A 22,248-nucleotide genomic window follows, 5' to 3' on the forward strand; every position below is an offset into this window, starting at 1 on the left:
GTTCCGCATTTAAAAATAGCTATTTCTGTGACGTCAAAAACTGAGTCAGGTTCTCCCGGGTTTTACTCATCAGGTGGCGGATCAAATAATATTTTGATGTCATATACATATACATGGTTTTTTTTCCCTAAGTAATAAAAAAATGTGCTTCGTTCATTTACCCGTCATTTATTTATTTATTTTTATCACAAAGAATGAAGGGGGATAAGGTTATATATCTTTGTTCAAAAAATAAATTCTATTTAGTGTTTAAAATTCATGTGAGACTTTGGGCCAAGAAAAAATAAAGCAAACCCAATAATTTATAAAACAGTATTTATTATGTCAACATATTTGACTTTTTAGAATTTTAGGGTTAAAAAGGGTGTGTCTGCTGTCCAATCCCATTCACTTTTGTGAATAAAGTATTTAAAATTGTTTAAAGTAAATTTGGAAGTGCGTATACTTATTGTATTCATATAAGCGTAAGCAGTGTTAAACATGGATTACAATATATTGAGAGCCACGAATGTAATGTCTGTCGATTTTTTTATTTTTTCAAATTTATGAGATCAGAAATATCAATTGGATCAACTACTACCCCCCTTCCCTAAAAAAAGATTAACTGTACATCTTTCAGCTACACTCCTGATTTTTACTTTTACCTTGACAACGTGTCCTTGAATCAAGCTCATGTATGCCATTACATAATGTGACATAACAAAAAGGCCTTGATTTTACTCCGGTGTACTCCGTTTTAGAAAAGGAAGCGGATTCGGAACATCTAATTTTGATGAAATTGATTCATTATCCTCAAAACTTGTGTAAATTTTGAACAACCTTTGAACCTCAAGTTGAAGATATGACCCCTAGTCAAGTAGACGAAAGGACGGACTGACAGAGACACAAGTTCTGTGAAAAAAAAATTGAAACCCAAACAAATTATATCTGGCCAAAACAGAATAAAGTAAATGGGATTTGGATTTGTTCAAACTTAAGGAAGCTCTAAACACTAACAACAAAAGAATGCTTTTTGGACTGGGAGAAAAATATATCTTATAAAGGTGTGCATATTGAGTCCATTTAGTATTCATTTTCAACATAAAGTACCTGCCTTATTTCTACAGGAAAAAATGTTCAAAGACAATGGACTATTCGTGAGCAGAAATCACTGTTGTTTACTTACATTGGAAAAATTAATGGAAATAATGAATTCAGTCACTGATTCTTGGTCTAATATAATGCTAAGAATATTTTAATCTATTACAAACTGTGTTATTAACTTTAAATAACCAATTTTTCTGTCTTACTTCTGAGGGCAGATCACTCTATAACTGCGTAAAACTATACCCTATAAGTAGAACTCTTTAGTGTGCAGTGTTTAGAGCTTGCTTAATGGGTACCTTTTCCCTATGTTTATGATTAGAAATTAGTGCGAATTTTTCATGGCATAAATCATGAAACATTTCAAAACCTGGAAGCTTACCTTTATACATAGTGTAAAGATCAGGTGAAAATGTTTAAAATGACCCGTTAAATTAGAAGAGAAGGTTTACCCTCCCTCCTTTGAAGAGAGAGAGAGAGAGAGCATTTCAACAACTAATTCATCTAAATTGCCCAAAACAAATGATTTTTCTCAGCTAATTATGAATATTGCTGTACATGTATATTAGAAGAAAATGCAGGTCTGGAAATCATAATATACTTTTGTAAATAGAATGGTTTATTGAACTTTCAGTTCAGGTTTGCCATTATAATAGCTGATTAATCTTTAAAAATCTTATTTTAGAATAACTACAAAGTATTTTCTTTTCCTTGTCGTATAAAATATTATTTGGATAGTTCTCGCACAGTATCAAAATCACAAAAAATCTATATCAAATAGTTTTGGATCCGGAGTTTTCTTCAAATTTTAAAACATAAAAAAAGAAATATTTCCGAGTATTGACCGCGAGTCACTATTATGTATTCTTTTCTAAATCTTTTTTTTTTTTTTTTTTTTTTTTTTTTCAAATTGATAAAACTACTTTGATATTTTTTGGCTCACTGATAATCCCCACTATGAAAATGAACTCGTCCGAAGTACAAGCTTGACCTTTAAACTAACAAAGGAATGCATTTATTCTTCGCCGACCAATCATGTTTCGCCATTTCTACGGCTTTCAGCTGTTCGATACGCGGAATATTTCATAGTTTTTCCCTGGAGTAACATACCGAAAGAAAGAAAAAATCGGGAAAAATCAAATGGAGGTTTGTCAAAGTAAGTAATGCAGGCATTCGATAGATATCACCCTAAAGAAAAATTGTACACATTGATCTTTTGTTTTTGATGTTGATTTCATGCAATAAAATGCGTGTGAGCGTTAGTTGTCAATGAACACGTTTAACAAACAAAGGGCAAATACTGATGCCATCCGAAAGAAACTCCATTCATTCATACGTTCACATGTACACAAAATATGTAATGCCATCTCTTTGTGTCTGAAATAAGATTTATTCTTGCCAAGATATTCGAAAAAGGCATGAAAAGGTAAGCTTAAATATTTTTACACGAATCACATTCTAATTTGATTTCAAATGAAATGTTCGGAGATCTTTGAGCAAGGTGATCTTATTGTATAAAACAAAGTACATTTTAGGTAACACGTGCCATATAGCTGTGAAATATAGAATAAAAGGATCTTTTTTTTAAAGTAATTAATATATATTTAAAAGTTTCTTTCAGCTCGTATATCTATAATTTTCGTAGACGATGTTGATTTATTTTTTATTTTAATACATAATTTAAAAATCTTGTTCATATCGTGACTTGTATGTAAAGACATTTATTTTGGTAATAATTTTTTAATAACTGACAGTTAAGCTGGTTTAGAATAATTTTCATTTACAGAAGAATATGACACTGGCATATATTAGCTGTTATTTTATTCCTGAGTGCTTTCAAAATCTAAATATTTGTATTTCTGAATCTTATGAATATGCAGCAAATAAATTGTTAAATATTAAAAAAAAAAATAACATTTAAAATTTTACTATTGAAAAAAGTAAAACTGAAAAAATATTTATAGCATATACTTTTCATGTCAAATGGTTTGAAAATTGCGTAACATTTGCAAGCTTAATAATGCAAATTATTTTTGGTTGATTATCGTCGTGACTTCCATTTGAACTTGATGTGTTCTACTTGAAAAAAATATTGGCTAATTAAGAAATTTCTTTATATAAAGGTCTAAGAAATTAGATTTGGTTGACATGATCATAAACAGATATGTCATTACGTAATTTGATTTGAATAATGATATATATAACATTAATTTACTTTTTTTTTTTGGTGTGTACAAATAAATATGAACATTAAACAAAAAAAAATTATTCATGAATAAAATGACAGAGATAAATTTATTAGATTCACTGATCTGTTTTCAAATTTTCAAATTTTAAATTGAATCAAACTTACATTTGTACGAAAAGTACAAGTAAGTAACATCACATTAATTGCCTGAATGTTTTATGTAAACTGTGACGTAATGTGTATTGCAGAATGTTTTGAATCAATTTCACATGGCGCATTATCTGGAGAAATGTATGCCAGAAATGTACAGGCTAGAAAATGTGTGTGCTAGCCAAAAAGGCAGTGTAGGAGTTGACCTGAATCAGAGTTGTGGGAGGGGGAGTAAGGAATCCCCCACTTTAGTTGAATCATATACCGAGGTCTGTAAAGACACTTGTTTTCTTTTCACCTGGGTTTGATTTTCTCTCCCCACTCAAATTTTTTTGGTATTACAAATTTGAATTCACAATAAAAAAAAAAAAAAAACTTTTGATCACATTGATTTACTTAGTTGTAGTTACTTCAGTTTTCGTCGTTATTTCATGGCAACACGGTCTTCAAAATTTTTGTTTACCATAACCACTTCTAAATAATTTGCATAATTATGCATCAAAAGGGCAGAGTATTGTATTCATTCATTGACAAGCATAATGCATGCAGAGGTACCAATATGACATGTATATTTACGTAACTTCATGTTATATGAAAAGAAATATTTGCTACACGCTGTCGAATTATTTATGGTGACATCATGAAGATGTAGTTTCTGAAATTAGTTGAAGGATAATGGTGCAGAAATATTTTCATAATTTGGAAAAACTTCATAATTACATGTATTTAAAATCAGAAATCATTGTCTTATCTTTTGAAATTAATTAATCTACAATGTACTTTAAAGCCTAGAATTTGAGCTGTACAAAGGAATTCTTGTATATATTATATATAATTAATTTTATGTAACTTTATCAATTAATCTAAAACTTTTCCTCACAACAGATATTTATGAGCCAAAATTAATTAAAGTAGTAATCAGTGAGTTAAAAACTTTTACAAGGTTCAAGTCCTGTTCGGTATGCAAGACATTCCTCTTGGCCCTCAGATTTTTTTTTAGACATAATTTTTATGAACAGATGATAATACATCTGCTAACATTACATAATAATTATCTCTTTTTTTCCTTTAAACAGATTTGACACCATGTGAAGCAAACATGTTCAATCAGCCCACAACAAGTGGTAGAATTCCGTTATGAGCTGGATCAAATCATGACATCACACAAAGAAAAGTACGACCACAACTACGAGGAAATTGACGAAATTGGCAATGGAGCGTACGGCACGGTTTTCAAGGCCAAGGACACCCGTAACGAGGGAGGCTGGGTGGCCATCAAGCGCATTAAGATCCAGAACACAGAGGAAGGCATGCCCATGAGTGCCATTCGAGAAATTGCTCTTCTCAAACAGTTAGAAAATTATGAACACCCCAATATTGTCAGGTATATACTATATCTATTATACCAGTAAGTCTTAACTTTAGAATATAAAATGGTAATTGCCAAATAACTAAAAGTGGAGCCACGGTTTACCTTCACCACCCACCTAATTTTACAACCCAACTACCCCAATTCCCACCCAAACAAAAACACAGAAGTTCCCACCCACGCACAAGACACAGAAATGATTGCAAATATTTATCAATCTTATTGAGCATTACCAGTACATGGTAAATGAAAATGTTGAATGTTTACCGATTTTGCATTCACTTTCATCTATTATATTTAAAAGGATTTTGTTTTCTGTATGCAAACAAGTTCATCTTTTTGTTTTATCTTCAAATATCCCTGATGATGGTTAGATTGGTATACAGTTAAACTTGTCTTATCCAGATGCTGTGTATTCTGAAATCTTGCCTATTACGGTCAAAATATGAAACTCAGTTGTTTTAAAAATGTTGTCTTGTTGAACCAGTAGTGTCTGGATTAGACAAGATTTACTGTAACTTTATCTTGGCCCAAACAAATCTAATGTTATTGTTGCATTGATTTTGTTGAACACATTTAACCTAGATTTTTAAAGAAAGTTATATTAGTACGGATAAACAAAGCACACTGTTATATACATGTATATATATATAACTGTACCACAAAAGGATGTGTCATCGTACGTCCTGGCCTTCATCCCAATGATTTGCTCAATTATGCTATTTATCAGGTAGCACATTACATCACATAATGATACACTGTAGAATATGTTGTTTTCACCTAAATTTTTTCTATTTTAGTGCATATTATATCAAATTATATATACTTTGCTTGTCCTGCATCTCTGTTAGTACAAAAGAACTCCCTGAATATTCTTGTCTGTCTGTTAATAGAGAAACATATATAAAGATTGGACTATAGGTGAAAGTTATGTAATATCTGAACTTCAGTCCACAGAAGGGGAGGATATGGGGGTCTTCTTATTGTAATTACGGAGTGCTGTAAGTATATACATATACGTATTATAGTCACAGGATAAGTGGTGAGCAAAGTGATACAATTACGAGTGTCAATAAGTCGCTAAGCGTGTTACAGATAGATAAGGAAGCTGCCATCATCTGTTTGGAATTCTGCTGAAACTAAAGTTTTTAGTGACATATTATAGGTGTCTTAGCTAATGGGAACTTAGGCTCTAGTTGGAAAAAGAGTTCATTGGTTGAAATTTATTGAACATGAGGGGGATTCCTAAAAGAAGCATTTACAAGAAAATGAATGTAACTCTTACAGATTTCCCAACATATATATTATACCTTTGTACAAAAAAATTCCCAAACGAATCCATAAAAAATTTCAGGAGTATTATAACATATTGTATGTTCCATTACATCTAGCAGTGCATGGATGGACAAGATCTTTCTTTGATGAAATAAGTCACCATTTTGAATCTCTTCCAAAATAAAATCACTTGATGATCAACAATCTTTAAAGAGTACTTGATAGTTTGTAAAATCACGTATGTGTATAATGAATTTCCTCCTCTCTTACTTGACCTGTTTGTGTACTAAGTAACAAATCATTTTCTTGTCATCTCTCAAAAATCTTTTTGATCAAAGAGGCGGTAGTGCGTCAGAACTTGGGGGAGAAAAAAAAAACTTGACATTTCTTCATCAATTAGTCTATAATTAGCACTTATATGTATATGAAACTTAGCAAATATCTAAATTAAAACAAAGAACCATAACCTTATCTATTGCAACACTTGCATCTTTTTTTTTTTTATTTTGTTTCAAATATTTTTTTGTTGCAGAATCTTGAAACAAAAAAAGGGCGTGTAACTCTTCTGTATCGGAAGGCTTTAATATCATGACAAGCTTGTGCTTTTAAGGGCACTGCTTTTGCTGTCAAAATATCAAATATATACATAACACATGTATGTAGCGGTAAATATGTAATTCTAACTGTAGGTCACTTGCCACGTACTGCAGACATTTTTGGTTTCAGTCTTTCAATCCATGTACTGGACAGGTTTAAATACGCAGTTATTTAACTCCTTTCACGGTTTGAAATTGATAAAGTGTCTTGTATATATTTACATGTAGTACATAATTGCGTATATGAAAATGGCTTAAGCACATGACTGGAAAGAAAAAAAATGAATATCACAAGAATTGAGAATTGGATTTTCAAATTGTAGGTGTATTTTCAATTAAAATTTTTAAATGTGCTGGCATAATACCTACGCACAAACCAAATCATACAAGAATGTGTTTTACAAAACAGGGCTATCAAAGTAATGCTTAAACAGAACCCTGTTCAATATATGCTGGTAGACATTTAAAAACCTGATCGATTGTGAGCTATTCAGAGCCACGATAATCTATGCAACAAGTATGTGAGATATGCCAAGCTTTACCTATATAAGTAGGGTAGATCTGTTGACATTAATGCCTAGATATACAGTTATGTTCATGCACTGTGACTGTTTAAAGGCTCTAGCTTGTGCACAGTCCCTTTATAGTACTCAAAACAGTATTGAACAATTTACTAATACTGGGGGATATATCATGTATATACCAATTTATATTGTGTGGACAATTGTTTTCAAAAACAAATTAATTTATAATTCCATTTTTTTAATTATTTATATACAGTGACTGGGTTAAATACACAAAGTAAAGTTCCCAGGGGGTAGCTTTGATGTATGATATGGTATTGAGTTTCTTGAACTAATATTTTTTTCTTTAGAAAATATGTCCCATTAAAGTGGACACAATTTCCTGTTCTGTATGGAAATGTATACAGAAAAGGGTTGTGCCTAATTAATGAGAGTTTGAAATGCCATGCAAATAAAAAAAATACAATGCTGATTCTGCAAAAAAAAAAGAAAAAAAAGAAGAAAAGAACATACTCTCATTCATACATTACAGAAATGTCATGATCATTAAGTAGTAATTATGCTAATTATGCATACATATTTTAATACATGTGTAAGAATTCACAAATTCTCGATACTACCGGTACAGTTCTATTACACTGCACTGATTGACTGTCCCTGAGATAGGTATGTAGGTGTATATCCTTCAATGTCACCTTATTCTTTAGTGGTCGTATATAAATGTCAATGGTTACCAGTAATGTCTACTTTAGCGATCTGGCCATATGTCTCTATAGATTACACTTGCCGTACACTTAGTTATATTTAAGGGCAGAATATGAATTCTGTACTAGGGTATTTTTTTTGCAGAAATGCTAAAAAATGAAATGAGAGAGATATAATAGGATATGCTTAAATGTTACTAAATTTCACACCAGCAACAACATATATTCATTTGTCTTCAGAATTAAAAAAAATTACTGTACAGTATTTATCTGTCCAGATCTCTTTCTATTTCACCAGATGAATTTACAAAGATGTGACTTTTATGGATAAATTAAGTCTAATAAAATGGTTCTGATAAATGTAAATCTTGACTTAAGTGTATTTTCTGTTTTTTTTTTTTTCAATGGCTGTGCATGCAATCATGAAGTCATTATTTATAACCTTTTTTTCATGTTTTGTGAATAATTTGATGATAATCCAAACATATTTCTGATTGTAGGCTGTTAGATGTGCGTCATGCTCAGCAAAGTCCCACTGAAATCCAGCTGATGTTAGTGTTTGAATACATTGACCAAGACCTGTCCACATATCTCCAGAGATGTCCAAGTCCAGGGTTGGGGCCGGAGAGGATAAGGGTAGGTGGTTCAGAGAGGCCAATAGTTGTGTGAAAAGGAATAATGATAAGATAAATACAAGAGCTATTGAGATTTGCACTCATGAAAAAAATGCTTCCTTTATAGTGTACTTTATTCTCCGTCCATGAAGCCTACAAATTTATTTCGTATTCACTTTAAAAACCCAATGGCCCCCTTCCAAGATCTTGTTTTTTTATGCCTTGCCATGAATATGACTGGGGTATATAGTGTTTGTTATGTCCTTCTTCTGTTCTTCCGACTGTTCATAACACAGTAAGTTCAACTAAGTTTCAAAGAAAATATTCAAGATATAATAACCAAATTTCATATACTGATACATAATGGTGAGAACTATATTCATCTATGGAATAATTTTCTCACCTTCACCTTCCTTGTGACCTTGACCTCACTATTCTCTATTTTGTGTTGAGCTTAGTTTCAAAGTAACTATTTAAGATATTTTTATCAATACTGATCCCTCTCTGTGTGAAAACAAATCAAATGTGTCATAATTTTGTGATCTTGACATTACTAAGACCTTGACCCCACTATTCCTATTTTGCATTTATATAACTTATGTTCAAAGTAATTATTCAAGTTATGTATCAAAACTCATACAGCAATACATATTGGTAGGAACTTTTAAACTGTGTCATACTTTTCTGACTGCGACCTTCCCTGTGACCTTGATCTCACTTTTTCTTATTTTTTCTTTAGCTCATTTTCAAAGGAATTATTCAAGACTAATATGAGTTGGAACTATTCAACTGTGTCAAAATTTTTTGACCTTGACCTTCCCTATGACTTTGACCCCACCATTCCTCATTTTGCATGTATCCCAGTTTCAATAAAAGCATTCAAAATATTTTCAGTAAACTTCATACAAAAATACAAATTGATAAGAGCTAAAACATAATTTTCTGATCATGACCTTTTCTATGACCTTTACCCCACTATTCCTTATTTTGTATTTACCTTAATTTCAAAGAAATTTGATCAAGGTAATTTTCATCACACTTCATACAAAAATACTAATTGATAAGAGATATTCAACTTTGTGAAATTTTTTCAATTTCCCTATGATAATCACCTTATAATACATGTATTTTGTGTTTAGCAACTTAAGAAGAGACTGTTCAAAAAAAAAAAAAAATTTATCAATCTTCATACACTTATACTGGTGAGATCTATTCAATTGTGTAAAATTTTCTGACCTTGACCATCCCTATGACCTTATCTTAAGATATTTCAATAAAACTTTACTCAAAGTTGCATATTGGTTAGAGCAAGTAAATTCTGTCATTCTTTTCTGACTTAGACCTTCCTTATGACTTTGACCTTCCAATGACCTTAAACTTCACTTTTGAATTTTTTTTTAAAATCAAAACTTCATATACTTTAGATACATATTAGTGAGAACAATTCAACTGTGTCATTATTTTCTTACCTTGGCCTTTTCAATGACCTTGACCTCACTATTCCTTCATTTTGCAGTTACCCAAGTTTCTAAAAAGTGTTCAAGATATTTTCATCAAAGTTTGTATACTGATACAAATTGGAGAGAACAATTAAAGTGTGTCTTTTTTTTTTTACCTTGGCCTTCCCTTTGACATTGAATTTCACTTTTCCCCCTCAATTTGCTTTTGGTTCATTCTTACTTAATTCCATAAAGGATTACTTAAAAAAAACTAATATGTATATTGATAAATCTCAGTGAGAACATTTTAACCATACATATTTCAAGGATCATAAATAAATTTGCTAAATATGAGAAAATGAACTGTGAAGCAAGGAGACTTCATTTATATGTAGCTGATGTTATAGATATCAGATGAGATGAATTAATCTTAGACCAAAGAAAGAAGGTTAATTTCTTAGTATCATGTCAAAAATGTTCCCTGAGCTGGCCATTCATGTCCTATATTGGACCTATTTGTTACTTTTTGCAAAAATAAATTAACACCAATTTACTGGAATTCAAAATTTAAGATTTTGTTCACTCTAAATGAACAAACCTTTATGGAGTAGCCAAAGAAATCAATGATCAATCTTGCAAATATTATGTATACTTCAAATCTATTATATCATGTAGCATTAAAAATCTAATTCTGCTTAAAATAAATTAACAAAAAGATCAAAGGAATAAGCACATTGAAGTGCAGTCATTGACATGCAGTATTTTAATTTCATTCATAAAACTTTGCTATAAATGGCACAGAAATGGAAAAACCCACATAGGATAATATAAACGAATTCCATTCATTCCAATCCTAATGCTTTCTATCCATTAATCAGCCCATCCTAAGTGTGATTTTTCTCAGTATATTTTACATATATTGTTATTATTGTGTGGTGAGAACATATCCCTAGGATATGCGTTAACCTTTAAACTAGAGAGCTACCACAGGTGATGTGTTCAAGGCTGCATAAATGCTGAATTTTTCATTTGAGCAAATCAAATTTGCTCAAGAATAAAAAACATGAATGAAAACTTGTAAGGGAAACTTGTAATTTAAGATTTAAAAACCCTCCATCATGTCCATTCATGTAGGCTGCAGTATCTATCTGAGAGTTTTCTTCAGTGAAGGAATTTGATCTAATACCTTTATTCCCGTCAAACCTCATCTGCAAAGCAAACTGTTTAATTTCAATTGACAATGACTTGGAAAAGAGGATATGATATGACCTGTATTCTTTTTTCCAAAAAAAATGTACAAGAGATTAAATGAAGAAGTATTGTTTTCACATGTTTAAAAATACATGCGTAATAAATAAAAATGCTTGCATGCCCATCCATTTACCTGTGTGTCTGTGATATGTTTTGCAGATGAAATCTGTATGAATTAGAGCAAAAGTGACATTTTTATATAACTGTGAAAAGTTGTTATTTCTTCAGATCTTTATATTTTTCTTTTCTTTTAAAAATTGTGATTTACAATTAAGAAGCTATCCTGAATACTGTTATATATTCTTCTTAAGGGCTGACCTTTAAAAAATTTTTAGTGCTGTTTCTCTAACAATATGAATTCATGCAGGTAGTAAAATTCCTTGTGCAATATAATTAAATAATCATTGCATTTATTGTAGGATCTGATGTTACAGCTGTTAAATGGAGTGGATTTCCTTCACGCTCATCGAATTGTACATCGAGACTTAAAACCACAGAATATCCTCGTAACCAGTCAAGGACAGCTCAAACTCGCCGACTTCGGGCTCGCCAGAGTCTATGCATTTCAGATGGCCTTAACATCTGTTGTTAGTTTTCAGTTTCGTTGATGAAAAAAAAAGTCCTTAATATTTATTTATGAATGTTTTCTAGAGAAAAATTACACCGTATTGAGTAGTAATATAATTTAAAAATATTTTTAAAATTTAAACATGAGCATGAAATAATTATGATCTGAATATGAAATTAAAGCTATAAGTAAACTGTTGTGAACTAGTCGTATTTTACCATATTGTCCTTCATATCCACAGGTGGTTACTTTGTGGTACCGCGCCCCAGAGGTTATTTTACAGGACACCTATGCCACGCCTGTAGATATGTGGAGTTGTGGGTGTATATTTGCGGAGCTCTTCAACAGGAGGTGAATTAATTGTTATTTAGATGTTTTAAGATTTCTTAGACTAAGTATCCCTCATTTTAATTCATGACTGTTTTTGTTCCCAAAATTGTAAATTAGAATCCATTTAAGCCTAGATGAAGGCCCTAAACATGATCAAAATCTAATGTCTGTCTGTCCTAATGGGACTTGCATCCTCTTAGGGGTACACTCAGGGATGCATGTACATAAGAGATGCTGCATGATTGAATTCTTTCACCATATCTTTAAAACTGGCATTTTCTGTTTGTAAATCTAAATTATGCCCAATCTATTAAGCATTTAGCACATTCCTATTATTTTTACAAACATGACCTGGACATGAATTTTCTACTGTTTTGTTTAACTTGGGTATTGACCAGTTGATCGTCTATCTAGTCATAAAACGTCCTTTGGCTAGACGTAAAATACTGAGTTAGAATCTTTTATGATCCCAAATTATGATCTTGGCATAAATTTTGAACCCTTATAAATTGTTTTGGTCCAGAACCATAACACACTTTAGTCCTATATGGCAAATTTTTGCATAATATCTTCCACTACTAAATGCAGACAGGTAGATAGAATTGATTTCTAGGAACAAGGATGTAACAGAGCTTTAGGATTATAAAAGATTCACATAAGTAAAATAATATGTCCGAACACTAGTTTTTATATTTTTTAGAGAAATCATTTTTTGGCAATTTAAAAGTAAAGGGAACAGAAAGAAGAAAATGTATGACTGGTCCAGGATTTGAACCCAAGACCCTGCATCACTGGTCAGGCTCTCTACGACTGAGCTATCCAGGCTGATATCCATGGCCCAAACCATTACATCCCTCCCTCCTTAAATTGTCTCTGCCCTCGAAGACACAACCCAAGTTCTTATTTGCCCCTAGCATTATTTTTACATTTTATAGAGAAATGATTTTTTGGTTGTACATGGAATTTATTTCACCAGTGGGACATGATTTTTTTTTTTTTGAAAATATGTTTAAGTGAAAATGAAAAAAAAATCCTGTCTCACGAGTGAAATTAATTCATTATCCATTGATTTTTTCCATTTATTACACTTTTATTTGTTTTTTTTCTTTTGCCCCATATCACTAATTAGCTGTCTTTTCCGTATACAGTGGTTTAAGCTGAGCAATTATGAGACTGAGAATTGTAAACATAGATTTTTAACTGCACAAATTTGGACAAACTCTGTCAGTTTCATCTGCTTTAATTAGCATCAAAATTGTGTATTCATACACTATCATTATATATTTATAAAGAGTATTATTTTCACACTGTAATAAAAACTTTTATTATTTTCTCAGTGAAAATACTGTAAGCATATATAAATTAGTGCACTCAATATTTTGTTGGGATCTTCCTCATCAACCGATTTGCATAATCATAAATTAGTACATTTGAAGCCAAGCCTCTTTATGTACAGTCAAACCTCGTTATCTCAAACTTAGTGGGACCAACAAAAAAACTTCGAGATATCTGAGGATTTAAGATATTGAGGGTAAAATACTAAAAGAGTTAGTGGTCTGGACTTCCAAAACACTTTGACATATCCATGGTATTCGAGATATCAGTGTTCGAGATACTGAAGTTCAACTGTATTTGTTTTAATAACATATTGGAGTGTACTTGAATTAGGGTACATGTACAAGAAGCAGCCAAAAGACACTAAAATATGAACACCACTAAATTAAGTATAATAATGGCAACAAGTCGGCAAAAATATGAGTTTTATGCAATGGATAAATTAATGTACACTGTTAAAAATATTTTAAAAAATCATCGTTAACTTTAATTCCTTTACATATTTTCATCTTTGGCACTATTTGTTTAAAATTTTGTCTTGCTTGCATTTGATTTTTTTTTAACTCCATCTTGTCATAAGTGTGTAATTCTATAAAAATTCCATTATAGTTAACAAGGGCTGTGAGGTTCATTCTCTTTAAACAAAATGAAATCTATAACAAAACTCTGTGACCACCAAAGCTATTTTGTTATTGAACATTGCTTTTGAAAGATTGGAAAACAGCCATTTTTTTTTCCTGATAAAAAAATATAGTTTTCTTTGCAGGCCTCTGTTTTGTGGACAATCAGATATTGACCAACTAACTAAGATATTTGAGTAAGTACTTTTATGATAGTGGAGAAAAATCCATAATTCAATAATTATAATTGTTGCCCTCCCCTCAGCCCACCCATTTTTTAAATTTGATGATATCTAAATTCATATGTGTAAAAGGTAACCTGAAAGTAATGGAATACATTTTAAATATTTTGATATAACCTGAAAATAGGCAGCGTTTTGATATGACCTTGTGACTTGTCTTTTTCAGTGCTTTGGGTCTTCCTAATGAAAGAGACTGGCCAGAAAATGTTACACTGCCGTACAATTCATTTAAATCTAAAGCTCCACAGCCCATTAGTCACCTCATACCAGAGATAGATTCAGATGCCAGGGACCTCCTAGAGGTACGTAGACATACTGTAGACATACCAGAGATAGATTCAGATGCCAGGAATCTCCTAGAGGTACGTAGACATACTGTAGATATACCAGAGATAGATTCAGATGCCAGGAATCTCCTAGAGGTATGTAGACATACTGTAGACATACCAGAGATAGATTCAGATGCCAGGGATCTGGAAATACTGAAAGGACCGGCTAATTCATGTGTATAGGGAATACTGTCCTCCCCGCCCCTCCCCAAATCAGCCCTGTGTAGTTAAGCACTACATTTATATAAGGGTAAATGTATTGCATTGTATTCACTATACTCTTTCTGTCAGTCATCATACACTCTCTTTAGCAGCATAATATTGTTGACTTTGTTCTGCAGCATAGGAGAGGGGATCAGAAAGCGAGTAAGGTGATAATATATGATAAATGTGATACATGTTATTTTAAAATTCAATACTATAAAATGATATTATTTTAGGGATTAAATTTTAAATTTGTCTTGTAGAAACTGTTGATATTCAACCCACACAATCGCATCACTGCTCACGAATCCTTGCAGCATCCGTATTTCAAAGACGAACTGGATGGAATCCGAACATCTAGTTCTCTCTCCGAGAGCGAATCTCTGGACACTTCAGACTGCCGTTCCGACACGCCCGTCAGCAAGTGAAAACTAGTTCTCCACTAAACTAGTGTTCTATTCACCTAGACTCCAAGATATCTCTTCCCTTCACTGAACAAATGATTATTTACTAAGAATGGAAACTTGTTACATGTTTTACTATGATATCACAAAGTCCGAAATTATCACCTTTATAGTTCTTGAAATGAAATGTTATTTTTCAGTTTATGCATTCAATTTGTAATACAATGGTTTGTTAACAATTCCAATGGCAATACTGTGAAAGATCTGTGATATTGTTATACTTTATACCTAGTAATGAAAATGAAAGAAACATTCTTGGGTATTAAAATACATATTTTTACTGCTTTCACATATTTTTAAGTACATATTTTTTAAAAAGTTTTGATCTCTCAAAATTTTATTTGATATTTTGTCAGAAAAAAATATATTTTATACTGCAGACATTGTGTAGCAGTAACTGCATTATTTATATAATCCTGAAAAGTTTGATTATGCACAAATGCTCTATGTAGATGATGCAAAGTGCAGACTTTAGTAAGTGTAATAAAAATTCTAGTTTGGGAGAAAATGGCTCACATTCTTAGTTTTCTTTATATTCACAGTTTTAATTAACAAAGAAATGAATTTTAGAAACTGAGTAATTTCTAAAAAATGTTATCTTAAACACCCATGAATTTAACATTTACCTGAGCAGGTAACTTAAGAAATGCTTGTCTTTAAATAATACCGTAGTTTTTCCAATGAACAGTAAGTTAAATGAAGTCTGTACAATGAATCATTACTGAGAATATGAGTAATCTGGTAAAAATCAGATCCTCGATCCGCTCCTCTTTTTTTTATTGTGACTGTCGCAAAAAAAAAAAAAAACCAAAAAAAACCCCAGAGGAGTGGATCTAGGATCTGATTTTAATCAGATTGAGAATATGAGGGAAATAGAAAATTGTACTTTGTACAATGAAATGATTTTAATGAAATTTTGAGGCACTATAGAGCAAACTGAATGAAATTTTGATACTGTGTGCTTATTTATTATGAGTGGTATGCATATTATTATGTTGTTGATTTTGAAATGCGAAACTTGATTTTGAATTTTTACCATGAAGAATGCTTGCTTTCATGTATAAGTGTAAGTAAACCAAGTATTCATTCTACTCCTAGATTGAAACCTGTATGAAATTATGGAATTTCTTTGGAGAGATGTTTGATATTTTTTGTCTGTATAAGCAGTACTTGGTGTTGACTTTTATATGTGTTTCTGTATGATTTTCTTTATTTATTTTGATAATCATGATCTTTCAAGGTTGTTAACTTGGAATGGCATAACAATACATTCAAACTTTAATCTTACAGAAGTATATGACAATTTTTGGTCTAATTTTTTAAATATTAATATTTTGAATACTTTTTATGAATTTATACTTTTTTTTTCTAGATAAAACCCATGCACATCTCGTTTCTTTTTGCATTTAAATTTATCATGTGAAGGAAAATTAATTGGTCTCAAACTCTCAATGCATTAAATTGCAATTTTGTTCTTGCCAAAAAATATATTTTAAGGTTATTCATATTAATATTTGTAATATATTTTATGCTTGCTCTTTGAAACTTTTATGATCAAAGATTTAAACTCACTTATCCATTTTTTGCAAATTTATGATATATATCTTTCAGCAGAAAAGAAAGGGGAAATAACTAGCTGTTATATTTTTTAATAATTTTCTGCTATCCCAGACATTCACTTCTGTATAAGCTTGCTAATATCACTAAATTCAATTAGCACGCTAAATAGTGTGTTTATATTCATTATAATTAGATGCTTCTTCTTATGTTTTTCTTTTAAGGTAGATATTTACTCCATATATTTAGAATTAGAATATTAACTTGAATGAATCCTTTAAGTACCCAATGTAATTTTTTTTTAACACTTTTCAAAAAAAAAAAAAAACAATCCTGACTTTGGCCCATTGCAGAAGTGTCTGCGGAGGATGATTTTGTTCAATCTGAAAAAAATATCAAGCTGTATATGAAATATATCTTATTAACTAAGGAAAATAAACTTCATAAAAAAAGCATAGAGAGCTATGTTTTGAAACAGTACATTGTACTAGTAGGAATACACAAGAACATCAAATACTCTATTCATACATTTGATAATAAATGAACATAAAAATAATCTCAAAATTTAAGAGAATTTTGGGTTTCATACAGTTATAAACTTATTACTGCATTGGAAGGTAATTGCATGACTTTTGCATTCTTTACAGGTAAGATAATATTGTGAGATATATTTTTACCTGTCTTTCTTTGATTTGCAACTTCTCAGGTGAACAAAGAAGGCAAATTCTGTGCCTTTTGTTATTGTTTCTTTATTGTTTCTTGTTGGAACAGACTATGGTAGTTATTACTTCATTGACCAAGATAATGCAATGTACAAAACTGTAAATACAAGTAGTTTTTTTTTATTTTACTCATTTATATAATGCCACTCCTGTAGACAAACTTTTGTACAGAATGAAAAGTTGAATTTACATTTCTTTGTATGTAAAATGAAGTTAATTTTCAGAATTACATGTATTCTCTTGTGAAAATTCCTACAGTAGGTCATGAAGAAATATTCATTTTGATGCCAGATATGTGGTTGTCAAAGTTTGATGTTCAACAAGTTGTTTATTTGTCACTATACCTTAATATACCATTCCAGCATCACCAATTTGTTTAAAGATCAAAGACTTCACAGCAAACATTTGTTTCTCGTATATATTTTTATAAGAAATACATTTGTCTCTCATATTTTTGAGAAAAATATTCGTTTATAAATTGATATTTCTTGATATTTTTGTTTCACCCCGGTAAATCTAGAAAAAGCAGATCTCATATCCATAATATTGATAAAACATTTCCCACAAGACAGCTACTATAAATATAGATATTTTTTCCAGTTCTAATATAAGATAAAGAAAAAGATTTTTTTAATCCAATAGAAAAATTCAATATATGTACATTTTTTTTTAATAGAAAGGATAGCTGCAGTAATAAATTGAACAAATTTTACTTCTGTTGCACAAATGAATAAGTACATTTATTTCAGAGTACTTTAAATTGAGCACATATATATGAAGTACATGGAGTGAATAGCACAACAGTGGTTGGTCCTTGTTTATCCTTTATGTGCAGTTTATATTTTGTTGTTATAGAATAATTGTACTATATATCCAGTGCAAAAGGATCTAAGATATAAATCCTGCCCAAATAATTATACACACAATGGTTAATTCTCAGTTAAACCTTGAGTTTTAATTTGTATATTGTGTTTCTAATTATAGTCTCAAGAATTGGAATTAAAAAGACCTTTCTTTTAATTCATTAACTTATCTTTGAATAAAATTAGATTTTTTTATACACTGGGATAAATTGACTTATTTCATTCCCTGTTTCTTCCAATGTTTGATGTGTTGTTATTATTAAATCATCAGCAACATTTTAATAATTATTCTATGTTGTAACAATGTTCTGTACTAGGGTATGATGGTGGGTAATTTCTATTTGTTTACAGTTTAGCATCTACATAAGATTTAGGGACCAATGCTCACTTTTAGGATTTATGGTGATTTTTCATATTTTTGAAATTTATGTCTGGAAAATTTATTCAATCAGCATATTTTCTTATTTGAAACATTGATTATCATTAATTTAATTTTTATTTGTGTGAGTTGATTTATGCTTGAAGTTCTAAATGTTAGCACATAAGGCATTCACAGGTTGCTCATATCTAAATCACAAATTCTCACAAAATCATGTAAAATTTGTATATATATGTTTTGTCTATTAATATGCAAGCATGTCTATATTTTTATGTTTTAAGGTATTTTTATACAAATTGTGGCATTTTTGTATGATATAAACAATAAATATAAAGATGCCAATTTGTTTGTATTACTTTGCTTTAATTTATCACTGTAGTACTTTTAAAAATATTTCTAAAAAGGCTATACTTTTTAAGACTACATGTATTAACAGTACACTACCAGTATTCAAGAAATATTACGATGTATGAAAATGGAGATAACGAACAGTATTCAAGCTCAAACTCCATTAAAACAATACAAATGAGGAGCAGACTTCCAAAACATCAGAGGTGGGATCAGGTGCCATGGAGGAGTGAGCATCCCCTACCGACCGGTCACACCCGCCGTGTACTCCAATTCATGATCAGGAAATAACAGGAAAATTCGTCGAAAATTCAGTGTGTAAATAATGGCCTAAAAACGTCAGTCAGCATCTCGGTGTACATAATTTTTAGCAACAAGAATACTCAAGTGATTAATTGAGAGATTTTAAATGCTTTAAGGCATGCTTCAATTATCATGGTCTGGGATCTAATTAAATGCTCCTTTTAATGAACCTACTGTATATATATTAGTCAATACACCGTTTATTTCCCAGAAAAAGTTTGGAATATTATATTAACATCTGTGTTAGTCTAACTGATTTCTGTCAATATGTGTTTCATCAGAATATACACATAAAAATTGTGTATAAAGGAGATGGGTGAAGAAGGTGTGAAGAATGCCTATAACTTCAGATATGTGAAAATCATATTCAGTTTGTGAATTTAGTATTTAGAGTAAAGTTATCATTATTGAAATATATGAAATTATGATAAACAAAACTTTTCTGAGGAAAATTTTCTCGGTAAAAAATATTCTGTTATTAAAAAATACGTGGTATATCTGGGGTTCGAACCCTATAGCAATAAAAATCCTGAATATCATTTTCCTTTAAGACTAACACGCTATCTACTACGCTACAAACTCCTGATGAATAGCGGCGTGTAAATTATGTTTGTGATATGACCCTTGATTAATGGACATCAAGTATTTCTCAGAAGATGCGAATGTTGTGTCATAAAAGTGTATTTTTAAGGTATAGTAGGTCTTTGTTCCATGTTTTTGTTAACAAAAAATGTATATTTTTACGCTAACTTTGAGGATAAACTTTAAAAAAAAATGGAAGGAAGACCCACTCATATCGAAAAATTGTTATGGTATGAGAAAATGATCCTCTTTGCCCTCTTTAGTGTGTGTATGCTATTTCGTAGGCAAATAATTTCTATCTGTGTGAGATTTCTGCAAATTTTGGAGATTTTACATAAATTATACTTCAATGTTAGATGAAATATGAAAGAAAATTTTGTTATATAATTGAGATTTTTTTTTTACCTTCATGTTTGTTGCACTATAGGCACTTCGCTCGCCCTGTCGCCATCTTTTTTTCTTCTTTTTTTTTTAATGGAAAAGTATATTAATCACTTCTTTTTGTTTTGCTGAGTGTGCAGGCTGCAGTTACAGTAGCTGCAGAACTGTAGCTCTAAGAAAAAAGTTATTGAGAAACCGGAGAGCTACAGTGCCACCCATAGAAAATATACTGTATATTGCGCACAGAAAGTTGCGCTGGATTCTGGATTCATGTCTCCAAATTCTTACCTCAACTACACAAAAATTTTGATTTCAAAAAATTCCTTAGACCTCTATCAACTTCTCTCATAGTTGACAACTGCACGAATGGCGTTGGACCGAATTTGTCTTGCCACCGAAAATGGCATTTTAGATAAGCGAAATTTTCCATTGTCTCAATTTCAGGCCCAGGAGGGCTATTAACAACGGTTATTGGAAAGTTTTGTTGTGAAAATAATATACGAATATGTTAGAAACACACGGTTAGAAATATTTTGACGTGACAGTTTAAATATAGGGGGAAGCAGCGCACTTTTTTTCACTTGGTGGAACTGTAGCTCTCTGGTCAACCATCCCAATTTGTTTAGCTACAGAAATAGGGCAGGTTCTTAAATAAAAAACATTTATTGATTGGATTCGAGGAGAATATGCGTTTTGTCGGACCCAAGAACCAAACTTTTGCCTGGGGCCCTAGGCTGAATGCAACTGTTTTGGTTCGAGGGTTTAACAAATCGCATTTTGTCTGAGAGCTAGTCATTATATATTTTGTTTTTGTGATGATTAGAGATAATTCAAGCTAGAAATTGGGAATTCTGTAGTGGAGAGAAAATCGAGGATATAAAGTCAATAGCCAATGAGAATCAAGTATGCTAATTAGAAAAGTATAAAAACGCAGTCTTCACAGTGCAACATCCTCACAGCGTCCCGAGTAAACACATTGCCGTTAGACCCCTGACAAATTTCATACGATTTTCTACGGGCTGACTTCAGCAACGACTTTTGCAGAGAGGTCAGTCATTAGGACAGCTGCCGAGAAAAACTAAAGATCTGGTGAGACAAGATTAGATGTGACTGAACAAGTCTTTTCTTGCTATCTTACATTTAAGTTAAACTTTCAATTAAAATAAATTTAGTTATAAATGAGTCAACAGTAGAGACATCTTCATGTGAATAGAGCTATCCTGAGACCTTCATAAATAGAGCTATATCGAGACTTATATTACTATCCCGTCCTAAAAGTTTTGTAAATAAATTTGCTTTGTAAGATTCTCAGAAGTTATCTGAGCTTTACCTTTAATCACTTTTTGAGCAAGTAACTCAGTCTGAAATGATGATAACATCGTTAAGCTTTTTGATTATTTTTTCGACTCGGTTACATGCCAACATTTACTGGTGCCAACTCTGAGTGGATACAAGCTGTAGATCTGTAGATCTAGCTGATTGGGATGGTTGACCAGAAAGCTAGTTCAACTCAATTTAAAAAAGTGTATATTTATTGCGCACAAAAATGTTGTTTCTCGGCACTCAGGGCCATTGAGTAGTGAGGGTTCTTTATCGTGCCAACTCCTACCGTGACACGGGACCTCGGTTTTTAAAGTTTCACCTGAAGGATCCTTCGGATAAGACCGTGTAAACCCAGCTAGCACAAAAACATTTTAAAAATGTTTTTAAAACATTTTCAAAATGTTACAAAAACATTTTCAAAAATGTTTTAATCACGTGATTTTGTATGGTTTTTTAAACGTTTTTAAAACATTTCAGCAAAATATTTCAGCAAATGTTATCAGAA

The 22,248-nt window shown here is 31.2% G+C and overlaps 1 protein-coding gene across 2 annotated transcripts; it reads left to right on the plus strand.

Annotated features, from left to right (window-relative positions):
* Positions 1 to 2,109: 2,109 nt before the first annotated feature.
* LOC133183217 (cyclin-dependent kinase 6-like) lies at positions 2,110 to 16,602 on the plus strand. 2 transcript variants are annotated; one of them, XM_061318167.1, is made up of 8 exons: positions 2,110 to 2,239; positions 4,498 to 4,805; positions 8,390 to 8,525; positions 11,613 to 11,780; positions 12,003 to 12,112; positions 14,193 to 14,243; positions 14,455 to 14,590; positions 15,085 to 16,602. In XM_061318167.1, the coding sequence occupies exons 2-8, from the start codon at positions 4,576 to 4,578 to the stop codon at positions 15,247 to 15,249; spliced, it is 996 nt and encodes a 331-aa protein (XP_061174151.1). In that variant the 5' UTR covers positions 2,110 to 2,239; positions 4,498 to 4,575; the 3' UTR covers positions 15,250 to 16,602. The 2 variants fall into 2 exon arrangements, with proteins under 2 accessions (XP_061174151.1, XP_061174158.1); XM_061318174.1 differs by lacking the exon at positions 2,110 to 2,239 and adding an exon at positions 2,306 to 2,509.
* The last annotated feature ends 5,646 nt before the right edge of the window (positions 16,603 to 22,248 follow it).

This window comes from Saccostrea echinata, unplaced genomic scaffold, assembly GCF_033153115.1.
Source record: "Saccostrea echinata isolate AGI-Se365-2 ecotype Australia unplaced genomic scaffold, CSIRO_AGI_Sech_v1 ptg000001l, whole genome shotgun sequence".
NCBI lineage: Eukaryota > Metazoa > Mollusca > Bivalvia > Ostreida > Ostreidae > Saccostrea > Saccostrea echinata.

Bases quoted from the DNA above. Each gene is read 5' to 3' on its own strand.
- LOC133183217 (XM_061318167.1), top strand. From the start codon at position 4,576: ATGACATCACACAAAGAAAAGTACGACCACAACTACGAGGAAATTGAC. The intron at 4,806-8,389 runs GTATATACTATA...TTCTGATTGTAG, and splicing joins GAACACCCCAATATTGTCAG to GCTGTTAGATGTGCGTCATG. The intron at 12,113-14,192 runs GTGAATTAATTG...TTTTCTTTGCAG, and splicing joins GCGGAGCTCTTCAACAGGAG to GCCTCTGTTTTGTGGACAAT.